At 37.8% G+C, this 13,768-nt stretch overlaps 1 protein-coding gene across 2 annotated transcripts in view; it reads right to left on the bottom strand.

The window, feature by feature from the left end:
• Positions 1–13,544, bottom strand: part of PCGF5 (polycomb group ring finger 5) — a 33,226-nt gene extending 19,682 nt beyond the window's left edge. The window contains exons 1-2 of one of the 2 annotated variants that reach the window (XM_036385429.2): positions 13,258–13,544; positions 3,957–4,053 (exon numbers count right to left, since the gene is read on the bottom strand). In XM_036385429.2, the coding sequence (XP_036241322.1) occupies positions 3,957–4,053; positions 13,258–13,369 (209 nt within the window). In that variant the 5' untranslated portion in view covers positions 13,370–13,544. The remainder of the gene's footprint in view (positions 1–3,956; positions 4,054–13,257) is intronic. The other variant, XM_036385431.1, reaches the window with a different exon arrangement.
• Positions 13,545–13,768: the final 224 nt, after the last annotated feature.

Below are 13,768 nucleotides of genomic sequence, written 5' to 3'. Positions count from 1 at the left end.
AAGCCTGTTATAAAAACTGAATAGACTATTTTCTACTTACCACACCACAGACAAAACAGTCTTGGCAGGATAAAGAAGCCAACAGTGCATCCATGCTGCTCTGACTTGATAGTTCTCAGTACCCAGCACAGTTAATTTGAACTATTTAAATCTGCCATGTGTTGTACACCAGAAGAGAATACACAGCACAGGCATGTCCTTTGATACCCTGATATTAGTGCCAAAACTAGCTATTACAGTCCCTTCCAGTGTACACACTGCAGTCACTCTTGTTGCTGAAGCTAAAATCCTTTTCTTTCCTTTTCTCTGAATTTAACCAAATCTATCCATTTAGTTTATCATCTGCTTTCTAGTTCTACTTCCTCTCCTGGTCTCTTATCCTTCAGTTTCCTCTGGTTCATTCTGTTTCCTTTTTCTTCCTCTCCTTTGCCCTTTATGTTCTATCTTGTCTACAGAAAGTAAAGTCCCATTGCCCACAGCCTAAACAAAAACTCATGACAAAATAAAACACTAAATAATTCAGAGCAATTAAGTATCTTGACGTTCAGTCAGAATCTGGCATAGTTTAAATTGCCTTATTTTTTCATCTCAATAACAATATATTTCTTTATATATATATATTTGCAAATACATGTGTGTACATGATATTAATAATACACTATAGACCTGTTAAAAAAACCTAGCCGTTCTGTCATTTGTTCACCAACAGTTGCAAAGCAGGAGTAAGAATGAGTGTTTTTATTGTTGAGGAATGCCTACAATCAATATAAATTGATAGCAACAATCTTAAAATAAATACATGAGTATTCAAGGTTCTCCTTACAGAATTTGTACTTGTACTTTACAATTAGACCCATTACCCAACCATCAGGTTCTGAGATTAGATCCCTGTGGCATCCATCAGTAGATTCAGTCATACCATAGAAATATTCACGTTTCAGCTACAACCACAACCCATTTTTAATTGCTTCTTCTTAAGGGGACAACAACAACAAAAATTCAGCAAGTGAAACATCCCTCCCATAAAAAAGAGAGAGCACTTTCTCACAGATAAGAAGGAAATTAAAATTGTAGGATGTCTGAGTGCTGATTTCTGATAGATGACAAGGTAGGTCTACCTTCCCAGGTGGTGTAACTTGCAGCCTTCTCTGACAGTATCTGAGGGAACTACATGGTGCTGCTTGCTGGGAGGTTCCCACAGCAGAGCACTGGGAACTTTGGAGCATGCCTTAGAAATGGGATTCATTTTTCACACTGTAAGAAAGCTCCAACCTTCATAATTTACTCATTAAAAGAAATGAAATGAAATAAGGACTTCAAAAGAGAACACTACTACCTTAATTAAAAATCCCTCTGTTCTTGAGGATGGTATAATACATGCTGGTTTTCTTTCATTTATTTTTGAAAATTCCCATTTAGCACATTCTAATTTACTTTCAATGGCTCAAAACAAAAGTCACTGGCAATGCTAAGATAGCAAAAAAAATCCAGTATACTTTGCAAATTTACAATGCTAGAAGCAAGAAGTGGTTTCCCACTCTAGTCAATACCTAATTTTTTTCCAAAAACTAAACAAAAAAAAACTTCTTTCTTTACAGAGGATAAATACTAATCAATACTCTGACAGGGAGCAGGGAAAAAAAGTCCAATCTGATCTTTAAATGCAGGGAAACATGAAATTATTACAAGATTCTCAATTTCAGATGCATCTTTCAGTGTTCCCATAATCCACACATGTAAGCACTCTGACATAAAGATTTGTATTTTTGTGTCTCACATCAAACTCATTCCAAAATGAAACTACTTGAAAAAGGTGGTCTCAGTCATTTACTATGATACTTCCTAAAAAAAGAACATTGATATTTCAGAGATACCTCTTTCCATTCCCACATCTTCCAACCATCTTCCAAGTCTCCAAACCAGAGCATATAAAAAGAAGAACCAAGCATTTCTGCCAGCTTAGTATAGCTCCTTTTTTCACCTCTTCTATAATACCGAATGAGTCACAAGATCAACACTCTCTGATAATTACCAGCAAATGTGAACCAAACTAAGACTATTGCTCAGGAAAACCTGCATGCCAGCAAGAGAAAAAAGAAGTCTGCCCTCATGGCATTATCAACAATGACCCTATTGAGTACTGATGATGCAGAATTCTGCTAAATTAGTAAAAGGAATTCTTAAAATTTAACACTTTTCCTACATTTTCATTTTAGAGCTCAATGTTGAATTTCAGACTTAGTCTTGTAGTTACAAGAGACCCTACGTGCTGCCAACTAAGAGATACATATAAAAAGCCCACATAGTTATGAAGTTACTCAGAACTGAGTTTAGAAGAAGTTTATAAAGCTTATCTGAGAGATCTTAGTTAAAACTCCTAAGTGTTGTTCAACACAATTTCTCAGAAAATGACTGCATTCTTTAGCAATGATGGAGCTGATCTCCATGGTCAGAGTGTAACTCTTGTATTAAGTTATGCAGGCAGCATCCAGGAAAGATAATTCCATTGCATGGCTCATGTGCTCTTCTGATTATTAGTTTAGCAAATGTTTAAAGCTGGTTCATAAAACACAACCAGGAAACTACTAACTATATGCAGTTTCTTGGCAAAGAGACCAAATGACTCTAAAAGGAATTTCAGGAAATAATTGCAGAGAAAATAGCTCTTCCCACATTTCTGGCTTGTGCTCTCAACTTTCCTCACCCATCTATAACTTCCTGCTCAAAGGACAATATTTGTTTACTAAACATCTATTTTATGTTTCAGAAAATGCATTTTTCATCTCCTATGAAGTGGTCTTAGGAGAATAAAAGAAATATTTCTAAATGCTTCTGTTTTCAGCTTATTATTAGCCTACAGCATATTCTGTTATGACTCACACAGCACCTCAGAAACTGACAGGAAATCAGAAAAATAATCTACATGAACCTGCTCAGCCCCACCCTTCCAAAAATATTCAGATGACAAAGTCTTAGGCCAATAACACCCTTTACAGTTGCTGAATTGAATCTCTTTCAGTTATGCCCTTGGTACATAACTGGGAATGGTTGTGCACACATGGATCAGCAAAAATCAAAGCAATATATGACAAATTGTAACAAAACAAATGACATCAGAAAATTATACCAAGCCTAGTAAATTCCACATGAAATTTATATTTCTACATTAATGTAAGAATAAGTTCTTCTAAATTCACAACAATATTACAAAACAATAATACTGGGGGATGGGGTGGAGGTAGTGCTGGGAGTGAGGGCACAGAGGGCCTTCATCAGTCCAAGAAAACATGAAGTTCTTCCAGTTATGATGACATTTGCAAATTTTTCTATCTTATTGGATGTCTATCATCTTTGTTTCAACATAACACCACTAAAAGTGAATCCAGAATTTAATAATTTTTTTTAAAAAGGTGTGTTAATACATAATTAAAAACTCAAAAAAGGGTCTTTTTAATGTAAAAACTCATTTTCATGAGTGTCTTTTCATTAATTTTACAGCAGATTTCAATTCAGATTGGTGGACTTATGCCTTGAAAAACATTGCCTTTTACATGATTCATTTTCTATATGCTGCTCTAAAAATAAAAAGTTGCCATGAGGTTTGGAATGCCCTAAATAATTGCAAAAAAACCCTCTAGAATTTAATTTCATGTAAAGAATAAAAGGTATCTGGTTCATTTATTTGTTTAATAGAGATACTATTTTTTTTTAACTTGTACAATAGAAGCACTATTTCTGTGTCTTTCCCTTATGTTTCCTCCTTTTACTATATCTGAAAAATTCAATTTAGACTGTAGTGGGAGCTGAGAAAATGACAACCTATATGGCTTAGAACAGTTAATATATGCATTATACAAATAAGCAAAACAATTCTTGCCCTTTTAGGATAAAAACATTAAGATTTTTTGTTGTTGTTGTTCTCGCATTTCAGCAAATGCTCTGCAATAGATTCTTACCTTAACATTTCTAGTGGATTGGTCTCATGCACTTGGTTGCCACACCTGGGACAGTCATTGCTGTCTTCAAAGTGTTGAACAATACAAGTCTTACAAACTAAGAGAAGGAGAAAATAAAAAGAAAAAACCCACTTAAACAAAATCTAAATAATATTGCTCGAGTATGACCTAATGATACCTGGGAGCTACCTCACACATCAGAAATAAAAGAGTATTGTCTTAAAGTAAATAATTACAATGTATCTTATCCCTTTCTTGTTCCCCAAAACCATCATTAGTGCTGCTCCACTGGGACACCAAGGTCAGCAGCACAGGCTGGACTAGCACTTTAAATTATGAGATATTTCTGCTACTTAGAATTCTCCCAGCATCACAACACATGAAGCCTATAGCCTGTCCCACCTTCAAGAGCAGGTTCTCAGGTGGGTGCTGGGGAACTTCCACCATCACCTCAGCTGATCTGAAGTAACTTACATCAGTTCAATGGTGTTGCTTGCAGCTGAAAATACTGGTTTAAATACTTAATGTAAGAAAAACGGTCACAGAAACTGTACACAGGTTCAAAGTGTTTCCTTTTTGACACAGTGCTTTCCAAAGCAATGACAGAATGTACACTCAACATTTAATATTTGAACCTTATAATGAAAAATCAGGATCAGGACCACGGCAAGTATCAATAAACCCAAACCAACAACAATGTGAATTTAAAAACCAATCAACTGAAAGTAAACTAAACAAGGTGCTACACTACTGTTGCTTCCAAATGATCAATTACAGACTGTAGATTTTAATGTCATTAATTATGGAAGCCAAGCTGACAAGAACAAATATGCCTGCTATTATTACTGCACAACAACGTTCTGGATGGAGATAAACTCTACCCTCTCTTATTATTAATGCACCTACACTGAAATAAGAACTGCAAATTCATCAGTAAATGGACAGAAAAAATAAATGGACTGCTGTGACTGCAATATGCTTTCTGCTGAAACACTGTAAATTTTTTCATCAATTACTTGAAGTATGAACATCTCTAAACAAGTTGGTAAGTCCTAATTGTAAGACTCCAGGAATCTTGAACTTCTTTAACAAACAAAGCCTGTATTTGTCTTTGCCTTAGAATGCTCAGAAGGGTTATATAAAATCAGCTGATGCTGATAATGCACACATATTAAACCTCCATGTAGGTGTTTCTTCCAACTGCTTTAAATCACTAACTTAAAGACATTAACTTTACAGCCCAAGATTGTCAAGGAATTGTAAAATAACTCTTCTGTCAGTTAAGCATTTCAGCTGCAGCACCTGACAGCTCCTATTCCTGGTGTCTATATGGATCTGAATTCACTGCTTCTGTCAGAAGAAGCTGTATGGGTTAGTGTGGGTGAGGACAATACCAATGAACCACCAGGCTAAGAGTCACAGGCTGTCTCAGAAAAGCCATTAGTTGGAAACATCAGTTCAAAGAGTGGGGGAGAAAAGGGCTGAGGAGCAAGTATGATGACGAAATCATGGAGTCTAACACAGACGTAAATTACTGTCATCTGGAAATTCATGTAAAAGTCCTTGAGGTAAGTAACAGAAGAGTTTGGCTTACGCTAGACCTCTTCTAACTTGACTTCATAGAAACTGAGCTTAAAGATAAATCTTTTTCAATGGAGTTTCATCTGCTAACCCCTGTAACAAAGGAAGTCTTTATGTTTTTGGTAAGCCTTCTGTCTGGTATAAACAGCAGCATCTCTATGGAGTCTTTCTAGCCCGAGTTAAAATGATCAAGAATAAACAAAGTGGGAAAATTTGTAAAAATGTAATGACAACTGTTCAATATTAATTTCAGAATTGATAAACACAACCCCTAGCCTTCTCTTGTTTGGAAAATGTCCAGGCTGGATGAGGCTCTGAGAAACTTGAACTAGTGGAGGGTCTCCTTGCCCATGAGAGGAGGGTCAGAACTCATTAAGGGTCTCTTCCAGCCCAAACCATTCTATGAATTTTTTTTTTGCAACAGAGACTCAGAGAATTACCACAAAAATTCTTCAAAAGGAGAAGGGGCTTTGTTTCAATACCAGAGTGAATTGGTTTCTTTTCTGTAAGCAATAGAATTAGCCTCCTTCTGAAAGGATTTCTTTGCATTTTAGAAAAACTTTCTGAAATTCTTAAGAGAATTTAATTCCCTTCACTTGTTCCCAGGATTTCTGCTCCACTCATGTCAGAGAAGTTCTTGAAGTCTGTGATGAGATGACACTCTTCTTACTGCATTGAGTTGTCTTGTAAAGATATTTTACGTTTGAGCTTCCTAGGTTTTTTGTTTGTTTTCCAAACTAAAGATAAACAGGGCCTATCTGAGCTATAGCTTTCATTTACATCCAGAAGAAATCTGGAATTATTACTATTCAGAAGAACTCCATGCCATGGGATCAATAACTAACACACTTATTTAAGTCAGATAATTGACTCCATAAAATCTCCCAAACACTTAAACACTGCTAAACATAAAGCTTGCTAATATCCACAATAATGTAACTGGAAGAAATATATATAATATAAACCAATCTATGGAAAGGAACTGAATTCCTCAGTCTGAATGCATTTTTGTGCTCTCTTTATACTTTTTGTTTCTCAAAGGAGACAACACTGTTGGAAGGCATGCATGGTCCAAGAAAGGACCTAATGATTAATGGATTCATTTCCAGTGTAGGAAAGGTCTTTGAGTAGAACATATACAGAGAAGACATCTTAAGGAACCAAGAACCTTATTCCAGTCCTATATGGATGTTTCTCTATGCCAATAAACACACAGATCTGGATCATGTGTTTGTACAACCAGCTCAATACCATAAAAACCCCCTTGAAACTGTAAATCAATACTGAAGTAATCTAAATCAACTTTTGCTTTTTCTCATGTAGAACTATGGCGTTATGAGAATTTGCTGGTGACAACTAAATGTGATTTACCAACAAGAATATAAGGGTAAAAAATACATATAAATTCTAGCATGCAAGAATAACGAACTGATACATGATACTCCTAGTGGGATCATCAACCAAATATTTTCCTATATGATAGGTATAATCATCCTCTGTTACTCTCAATGTAAAACACTGAACATTTTTCAAAGCCTATCTCTTTGGAGTTTCAGAAAATGAGATGAAATCTAAACATTGGGTGAAAAAGGTAGGCAAAAAGAGAATCCTTAAACACAATTAAATGACAAATATCATTAATTCACCACCTTAGGGAAAAAACCAAACTCCAAACCAAAACCCTTCAATGCTTCTGGTACAGATTAACAAAATAACATAGTTTCATTTGCTTTACTGTAGATCATGGTAGGGCAGCAAACAGGCAAAAGAAAACTGCTTAACCTAAATGTACAGTTTGCAGAATTTTGAGGTATATGCTACACATGCCAGTGAAATGAAAACTTGAATTTCACAGTCGTACAATGACACTTTAAAGGAGACACAATAAAAGTTAAACTCATGTAAGATGACTTTCTGTGGCTGATAAAAGTACTTGTGTGACATATGCTAATTGGCTGGCTGCATAACAATGCTGTTTTCCAATACACAGATATGTGGTTCACACATTCTTTCAGATCTTCATAATCAGATGAAAAACATAGATACAAGTGCCAAGACTGGGCTGTATGTCACAAACAAACAAAAAAAGGATATCTCTTATGAATATCTACATACATATGTGTCCATCCAGGTTACTGTTTAAATGTTGATTAATGAGGGATCAAAATAAAACTTCATATTGCATTTTTAAAATAAAGTATTCTACAAGATAATGTTTAATTAGTTAATTGTGGTACAAATTCTTTGTCAGAACTCATCCTGTGAATTCTTCCAAAGATTTCCTCTCTCAAAGTTAATCACTCTGATCCAGTGAGCAAAGGAAGGGCACAGGATATGCACAGCTAGTGGAACATCAAACCCATCTCACTGATGGCACAGAGATGCAACAGGGCATTTGGTATATTTACTGAAGTATTTCATTATCTACCTTAAGCCTGCTTTAAAAGCACTTACTTTTAGGGAAAGTGTTTGCTTAAAAACAGGACAGAAAACTTCACTTAACCACTCTTTTCAGAAACTATACAAGTGGGACTACTCCTCTCTTAATTACCTCTACTAGACACTGTCACACTAGATTTTCTTTTGTTAAAAGGGAGAGAGAATTTCAGCATGTGATAACCAAGAAAGACTTTTTGTGTTGAAAACTATTTAAAAATAACATTTAGGCCCTGCTACATGGCACTGACTAAAGTTTTTGCAGGAGAAGGAGTCTGAAGGCAGCTCAGCTTGCTTGTCTGAGGGTGAGAAATTTTGCAGCAGTGAAGTTTTTTTGGGATCTTGTGTTGACAGCATAGGTTTTTAGCAAAATCTGAAAACCACTCTGGTTGAAAGATTATTTGATATTGAAAATTATTTCTCTGGTAAATTTCCTGCAGGGAAGGACATTTCTGAAAGTTCCTAATCTGCCTTGGTTGGCAATTTCTTAACACAAATATTAGAGAGACCAACTAGGAGTAATGCACCTTTTGATCTGTTCATAAACAGGGAAAAGTTGGTGATGAATACAGCCACAGAAAGCAGCTTGCCTTGAGGTGAGCTGAGGATCTTGAGAAAGGGTACACATTTAAACAGCACAGTTAGGACTCTGAACTTCAGGAGATAGGACTTTAGCTTGTTTAAGCAACTGCTCATCAGATTTCCCAAGGAGACTATCATTGGAAAGAGACTTAAGAGAGCTGGCTGAGCTATACAGTCCACTGTATAGGGAATTATGTCAGAAGAACTGCTTAGTGCACAAGAATTGCTTAGTGCACATGGTTCCTAATTAACATGCAAAAGTAGATAATATTAGAAGTGGAAACAAGAATGGGAAACAAAAGGATATAAAATCACTACTCCGGCACTTAAAGACAAAGGTAGGAACGCCAAGGCCCAGCCATAGCTAAAACTGATGAGAGACATAAGGGAATTGTGTAAGTATGCTAGTAGCTGAAGGAAGCTGAGACAAAATATGCCTGTTAATGAATGAGGGAAACAACTCAGGAATAGCTTATACAGAAAGGTTTGAAGTCCTCAGCATCTTTTTGCCTTAGTCTTCACAGGCAGTGCTTGATCCTTCCTGCATACTATCTTGATTTGGGAAGGAGAGGGATAATCAACAGCCAAGGAGCAGCAGGTTAAAGCCTACTGAGAAAGACTGGATGTACTTAAATCTACAGGCCAGGTAGGATTCACTAAGATGAAAGCTTATCACCTAATCAGGGTGATTATGAGAGGTACCTGATGACTAAAAAAGAGTGGTGTGTTATGGGCACCTGTAACAAAGAGGGGAAGGATGGCCCAGGGAAGTACAGCTGAACAGCCTCCTCCAGCTCACTAGGAAGATGGCAGATTACATCATGTCCCTTGGAGTCAATTTCCAGCTATGTGAGGGACAAAAATGGAATCAGAAAGTGGAAACAGCAATTTTCCAAAAGCAAATCATGCTATAGGCTGGCAGGTGATGTAATAATAGCTTGTACCATTTGAACAGCAGTTACAAGAGTGACAGAGCCCATCTTCTGGGGAGTGGCAAACAGTATCACAAGGAGCAATGGTCACATGTTGACATTTGGAAGGACATTCAGAAAAACTAGATAAAGACTGTAGCATTGGAAATGGTTATTAAGAGAAGCTGTGGAGACTCCATGCTTAGAAATTCAAATGTCAACTACACAGAGGCATGGCTTGACCTGGTAGAGTGCTGGCAACTAACGTGCCTCCTGCATGAAGTTAGCCTAGACAACCTCCAGATGTTTGTTGATGTTTTCAACCAACATTTCTATGATTGTGTAAACAGTCTGTTATTTTTTAAGATACTAAAGAATGTTCTTGAGGAAAGTTTATTTTGCAAATTTTCTAAGTGCACACTGTACTAAACAACGGAGTGACTCAGGAGACAGATGATGGGACATGCCCTTTAGCTCACATCCAGGCTGCTTCCATCAGTGGTTCCTAAAACATCCTTGACAACTGTGTAACAGACTAGAAAAAAAGGTTTCAGTCCATAAGACAAAACCATTCTGTTGAAAGTAGCAAAAAAGAAATGAAGTACTGAATTTGCAGAATAAGTAATTCTGCACTAACACAACCGTTTCCTTTCCAACAGAGATAGGAAAGTTTGCAGTTCTGGTACCCAAGTTCCACTTAGGTATTATTCACCCAGTGAATAGTGGAGTTTTCTGTCCAACATTTTCAAAAGCCCCAGCAGAAACATCTCTTTTTGAAAAGACACTCATTTCTCAGAGCAGGACTTAGTATTTTCCAGAAATACAGAACATGCAAATCAACTGCTAATTCCCTGCTGTGGTTACTACTGATCACATTAGTTCCCCTATGATCACTGGAGAACATCTATGTCAATACATGCTTTTCATCTTGTCCAAAGTCATACATTGCACTCCCTGAATCTAATGAATTTACACTGCTTCTTCAACCATTAATATCTGCAGATTTTGATCATTTGTACAACACTGCTTTCAATCATGGCAATTAGTAAGTACAAGACAAATACCAAAGGACAGTTAAAATCATTGTATACTGTGTATCTATTTGGACAATACTGAAGAATCATACCTGTATGGTACCATACCTGTATGGTACCAATTTTTTTTTTCAAATACAGGTATGGTACCATACAGGTATGGTACCATACTTGTATTTGAAAAAAAAATTAAAAATATTAAATATTTTCTACAAGATAACTTAGCAGACTACCTCCCTGAATTCTTCCATTACCTTTTCCTTTGCAGACATAAGATTTGCATATCACCACTGTTTTCAAGTTTTAAATTTTCCTTTCCATCACTGTAATCTTTGTATCTTGGTAACTGAAACTAGACTTTGCTTTAAAGAAACACCACCATCTTCCCTACATTTCTACTTAAGGACCCAAATATGTGGCAGTCCTTTGGTGAGAAGACCTGTTTAACTATATGGCAGCTCAGTAAAATTCATGTGCTCTGACCTGGGAACTAGGCAGTGACAGAGCTGGCTCAGTGAAGAGCTCACAAACTACAAAAGAACAAAGAAGCAGATGCTGCTGAGAAGAGAATGCTCCTCATGCCATTATTGTTTTGTAATAGGACCAAAAGTAAATAAAAAATAAATTATGTAAACAAAAAGATACCACAATAAAAACATTTTTTCTTAAATCTGCTTTCCAATGTAGCTATTTTCCCTTAACCCCAACCTTTTAAAAGTTGTCAATGTTCATTAAACTTCAACTATAAAAAAATAGCTAATACTGTAATTTTCCCAGTTTCTTTAAAGGGAGAGAGAATTTAATAATATATTTACCTGTCTCTAATAAATTTACCTCTGTTAAGTACCTCAGTCTTTTCCTGATTCTTTGTCACTATTTTCCCCCTGTATCCAATAAAGAATGAAAATCTTCCTTAGCACTCCTTTTCTTGATAATGTATTTGTATAAACATTTTTAATTGTCTATTATGGCAGTAGCCAGATTAAGTTCTGGTTGGGCTTTGGTCCTTTTAATTTTCTCTCTTCATAACTTCATGGTGTCCCTGCAGTCCTTCTGGGTTGACTGCCCCTTCTTCCAAACTCAGAAACTCTACTTTTCTTACTAGGATCCAGAGAAGGCTTTCTGTGCAGCCAGGCTGGTCACCTTCCACTAACACTCCCTAACACATTCCCTGGTGCAACTCCACCAGGTCTCCTTCCTTGCCTATCCCTTCTGGAGAGTTTTATGGCCATCCACTGCATCCTTCCAGTTGTGTGAGTTATCCTGCCATATTTCTGTGATGGCCACTGTGCTGTAATTTTCCTGCTGCACAGTGGCTTCCATTGTTTTAATTCTCTGTGTGTTTCATATAGTAGGGATGCAACACCAAATTGTAAAAATTAACAGTGAAGACATTAACAACTGCAAGAATAACACTGCACAGCAACTACAGGAAATGCCAAGACAAGACTTTTAACTGATATTTATTAAAGGTTTAAAAATGGGAAATCTACCAAAAGACATACGCTTCCTCTTACTCTTCTTTTAGAAGACTTCAAATGTTATTTGGAAAGATGTCAAATTCTAAAGGAGGTCCAGTGAAACTACTGGCTATTCAGAAATAAATGTAAAAAAAGCAAGCATGTAAATAAGCTTGTGAAAGTAAGATGAGAGAGTTTGACAGGACCCTTCATATGTTTAATATAATTCATACATGACAATGTATGATGATGTAGTAGGAGCAGAAGACAACCTAAACAACTTTTCCTGAGACAGTTTCATTGAAACAGATCTATTTCCTAGGTAAATATTTTGCCACTTTCTAATATTTCTCTGCATTGTGCCATGGAACACTGCAGAGAGATGTAGGCCACTGCTGAACAAACTAGTGTATCCATCACACATACTGCCAACAGATACATCAGTTGAAGCTTCAAGCATGGTTATATCATCAAAAGAGCACACCTGACCTAATGATCTCACCTGAGATAGGCCACAGTGATACGTCAGGTGTTAGAGCCAGCACTATCACCACTAGCCTAGGGCAAACAAAAGGGTCTCTGTACTCTGCCAGGTCCAGCAGAGCTGACATACCCTCACAGAATGGGTCAGGTTGGAAGGGAGCCCACTGGGTCATCTGGTCCAACCTCTCTGCTCAAGCAGAGTCATCTCAGAGCACATGGCACAGAATTGCATCCAGACTGCTCTTGAATATCTCCAATGAGGGAGCCTCCAGACCCTCTCTAGGCAATCTGTTCCAGTGCTTGGCCACCCATACAGTAAAGAAGTTCTTCCTCATGTTCAGGTGGAACTTTCTGTGCATCACTTTCTGCCCATTGCCTCTTGTTCTATTGTTGGCACTACCAAGCAGAGCCTGGCTCCATACTCTTGACATCCACCCTAGAGAGTTACACACCTTGACAAGGTCCCCCTCTCAGCCACCTCGTCCTGAGCCTGAACAGGCCCAGCTCCCTCAGCCTTTCCTTGTAAGAGAGGTACTCTAGATCCTTGATCAACTTAGTACTCTCTGCTGGACCTGCTCCAGGAGCTCCATATCTCTCTTGCACTGTGGAGCACAGAACTGCACACAGTTCAAGATAACCCAGACTGCAGACCAGTGTTTAGGAAACTTCAGAAGAGACTGGATTAATTGAAAATATTTAATCTAAAAATTCAGTAAACAAAAACAAGCACAGTGGTCATATTAAACACATTAACACTTAAAAAAAAACCCCAACAACTTATGAAGGAGGGACTATTTTAAAAAGTATTACTTACAGGTATGGAGGCACTCTGTTACTGTAGTTGGCTTGATGAGATAGCCTTTACAGATATAGCAGGTAATATGAGGATTGAAATCTTTCACCAAGTGCTTCCTCTGAGTAGCCATTCGTGGAGCAGGAAACGCTGGCAGAGTGCTTGGGGCCAGAGAAGCAAGTCTGAGAGGCGCTGATGTCCACAGTTCACAAGAGCTGCGGCGCTGCTCTGTGCAGCTGGACTTCTCCAGGCATTTGATCCTAATTCCGCAGGTCTCACTGAGACATGGCTCATAACTCCTGCTCCTGCGCCGGGCGAGTCATTTTCCTACCTGTAACACACGTGGAAAACGAGAGCTCCGTGAACCTGGCCGGACAGCGGCGATGCCCCGGAGGGCCGATGTCGCCATGAACTTGGCAGCGTTCAGGGCTGTAATTTACATAACAGCAGCCGCCGTGCGCCGGCAGCCGAGGTCCGAGGCCGTGCCCCCACCCCGCCGGGCTCCGGCCGCGGGCGGGACGGGCCGGGGCCC

The sequence above is a fragment of the Molothrus ater genome, chromosome 8 (assembly GCF_012460135.2).
Source record: "Molothrus ater isolate BHLD 08-10-18 breed brown headed cowbird chromosome 8, BPBGC_Mater_1.1, whole genome shotgun sequence".
NCBI classification, from domain to species: domain Eukaryota; kingdom Metazoa; phylum Chordata; class Aves; order Passeriformes; family Icteridae; genus Molothrus; species Molothrus ater.
Note: the sequence above shows the minus strand (reverse complement) of the source record. Positions and strands in the feature narration are given on the sequence as shown.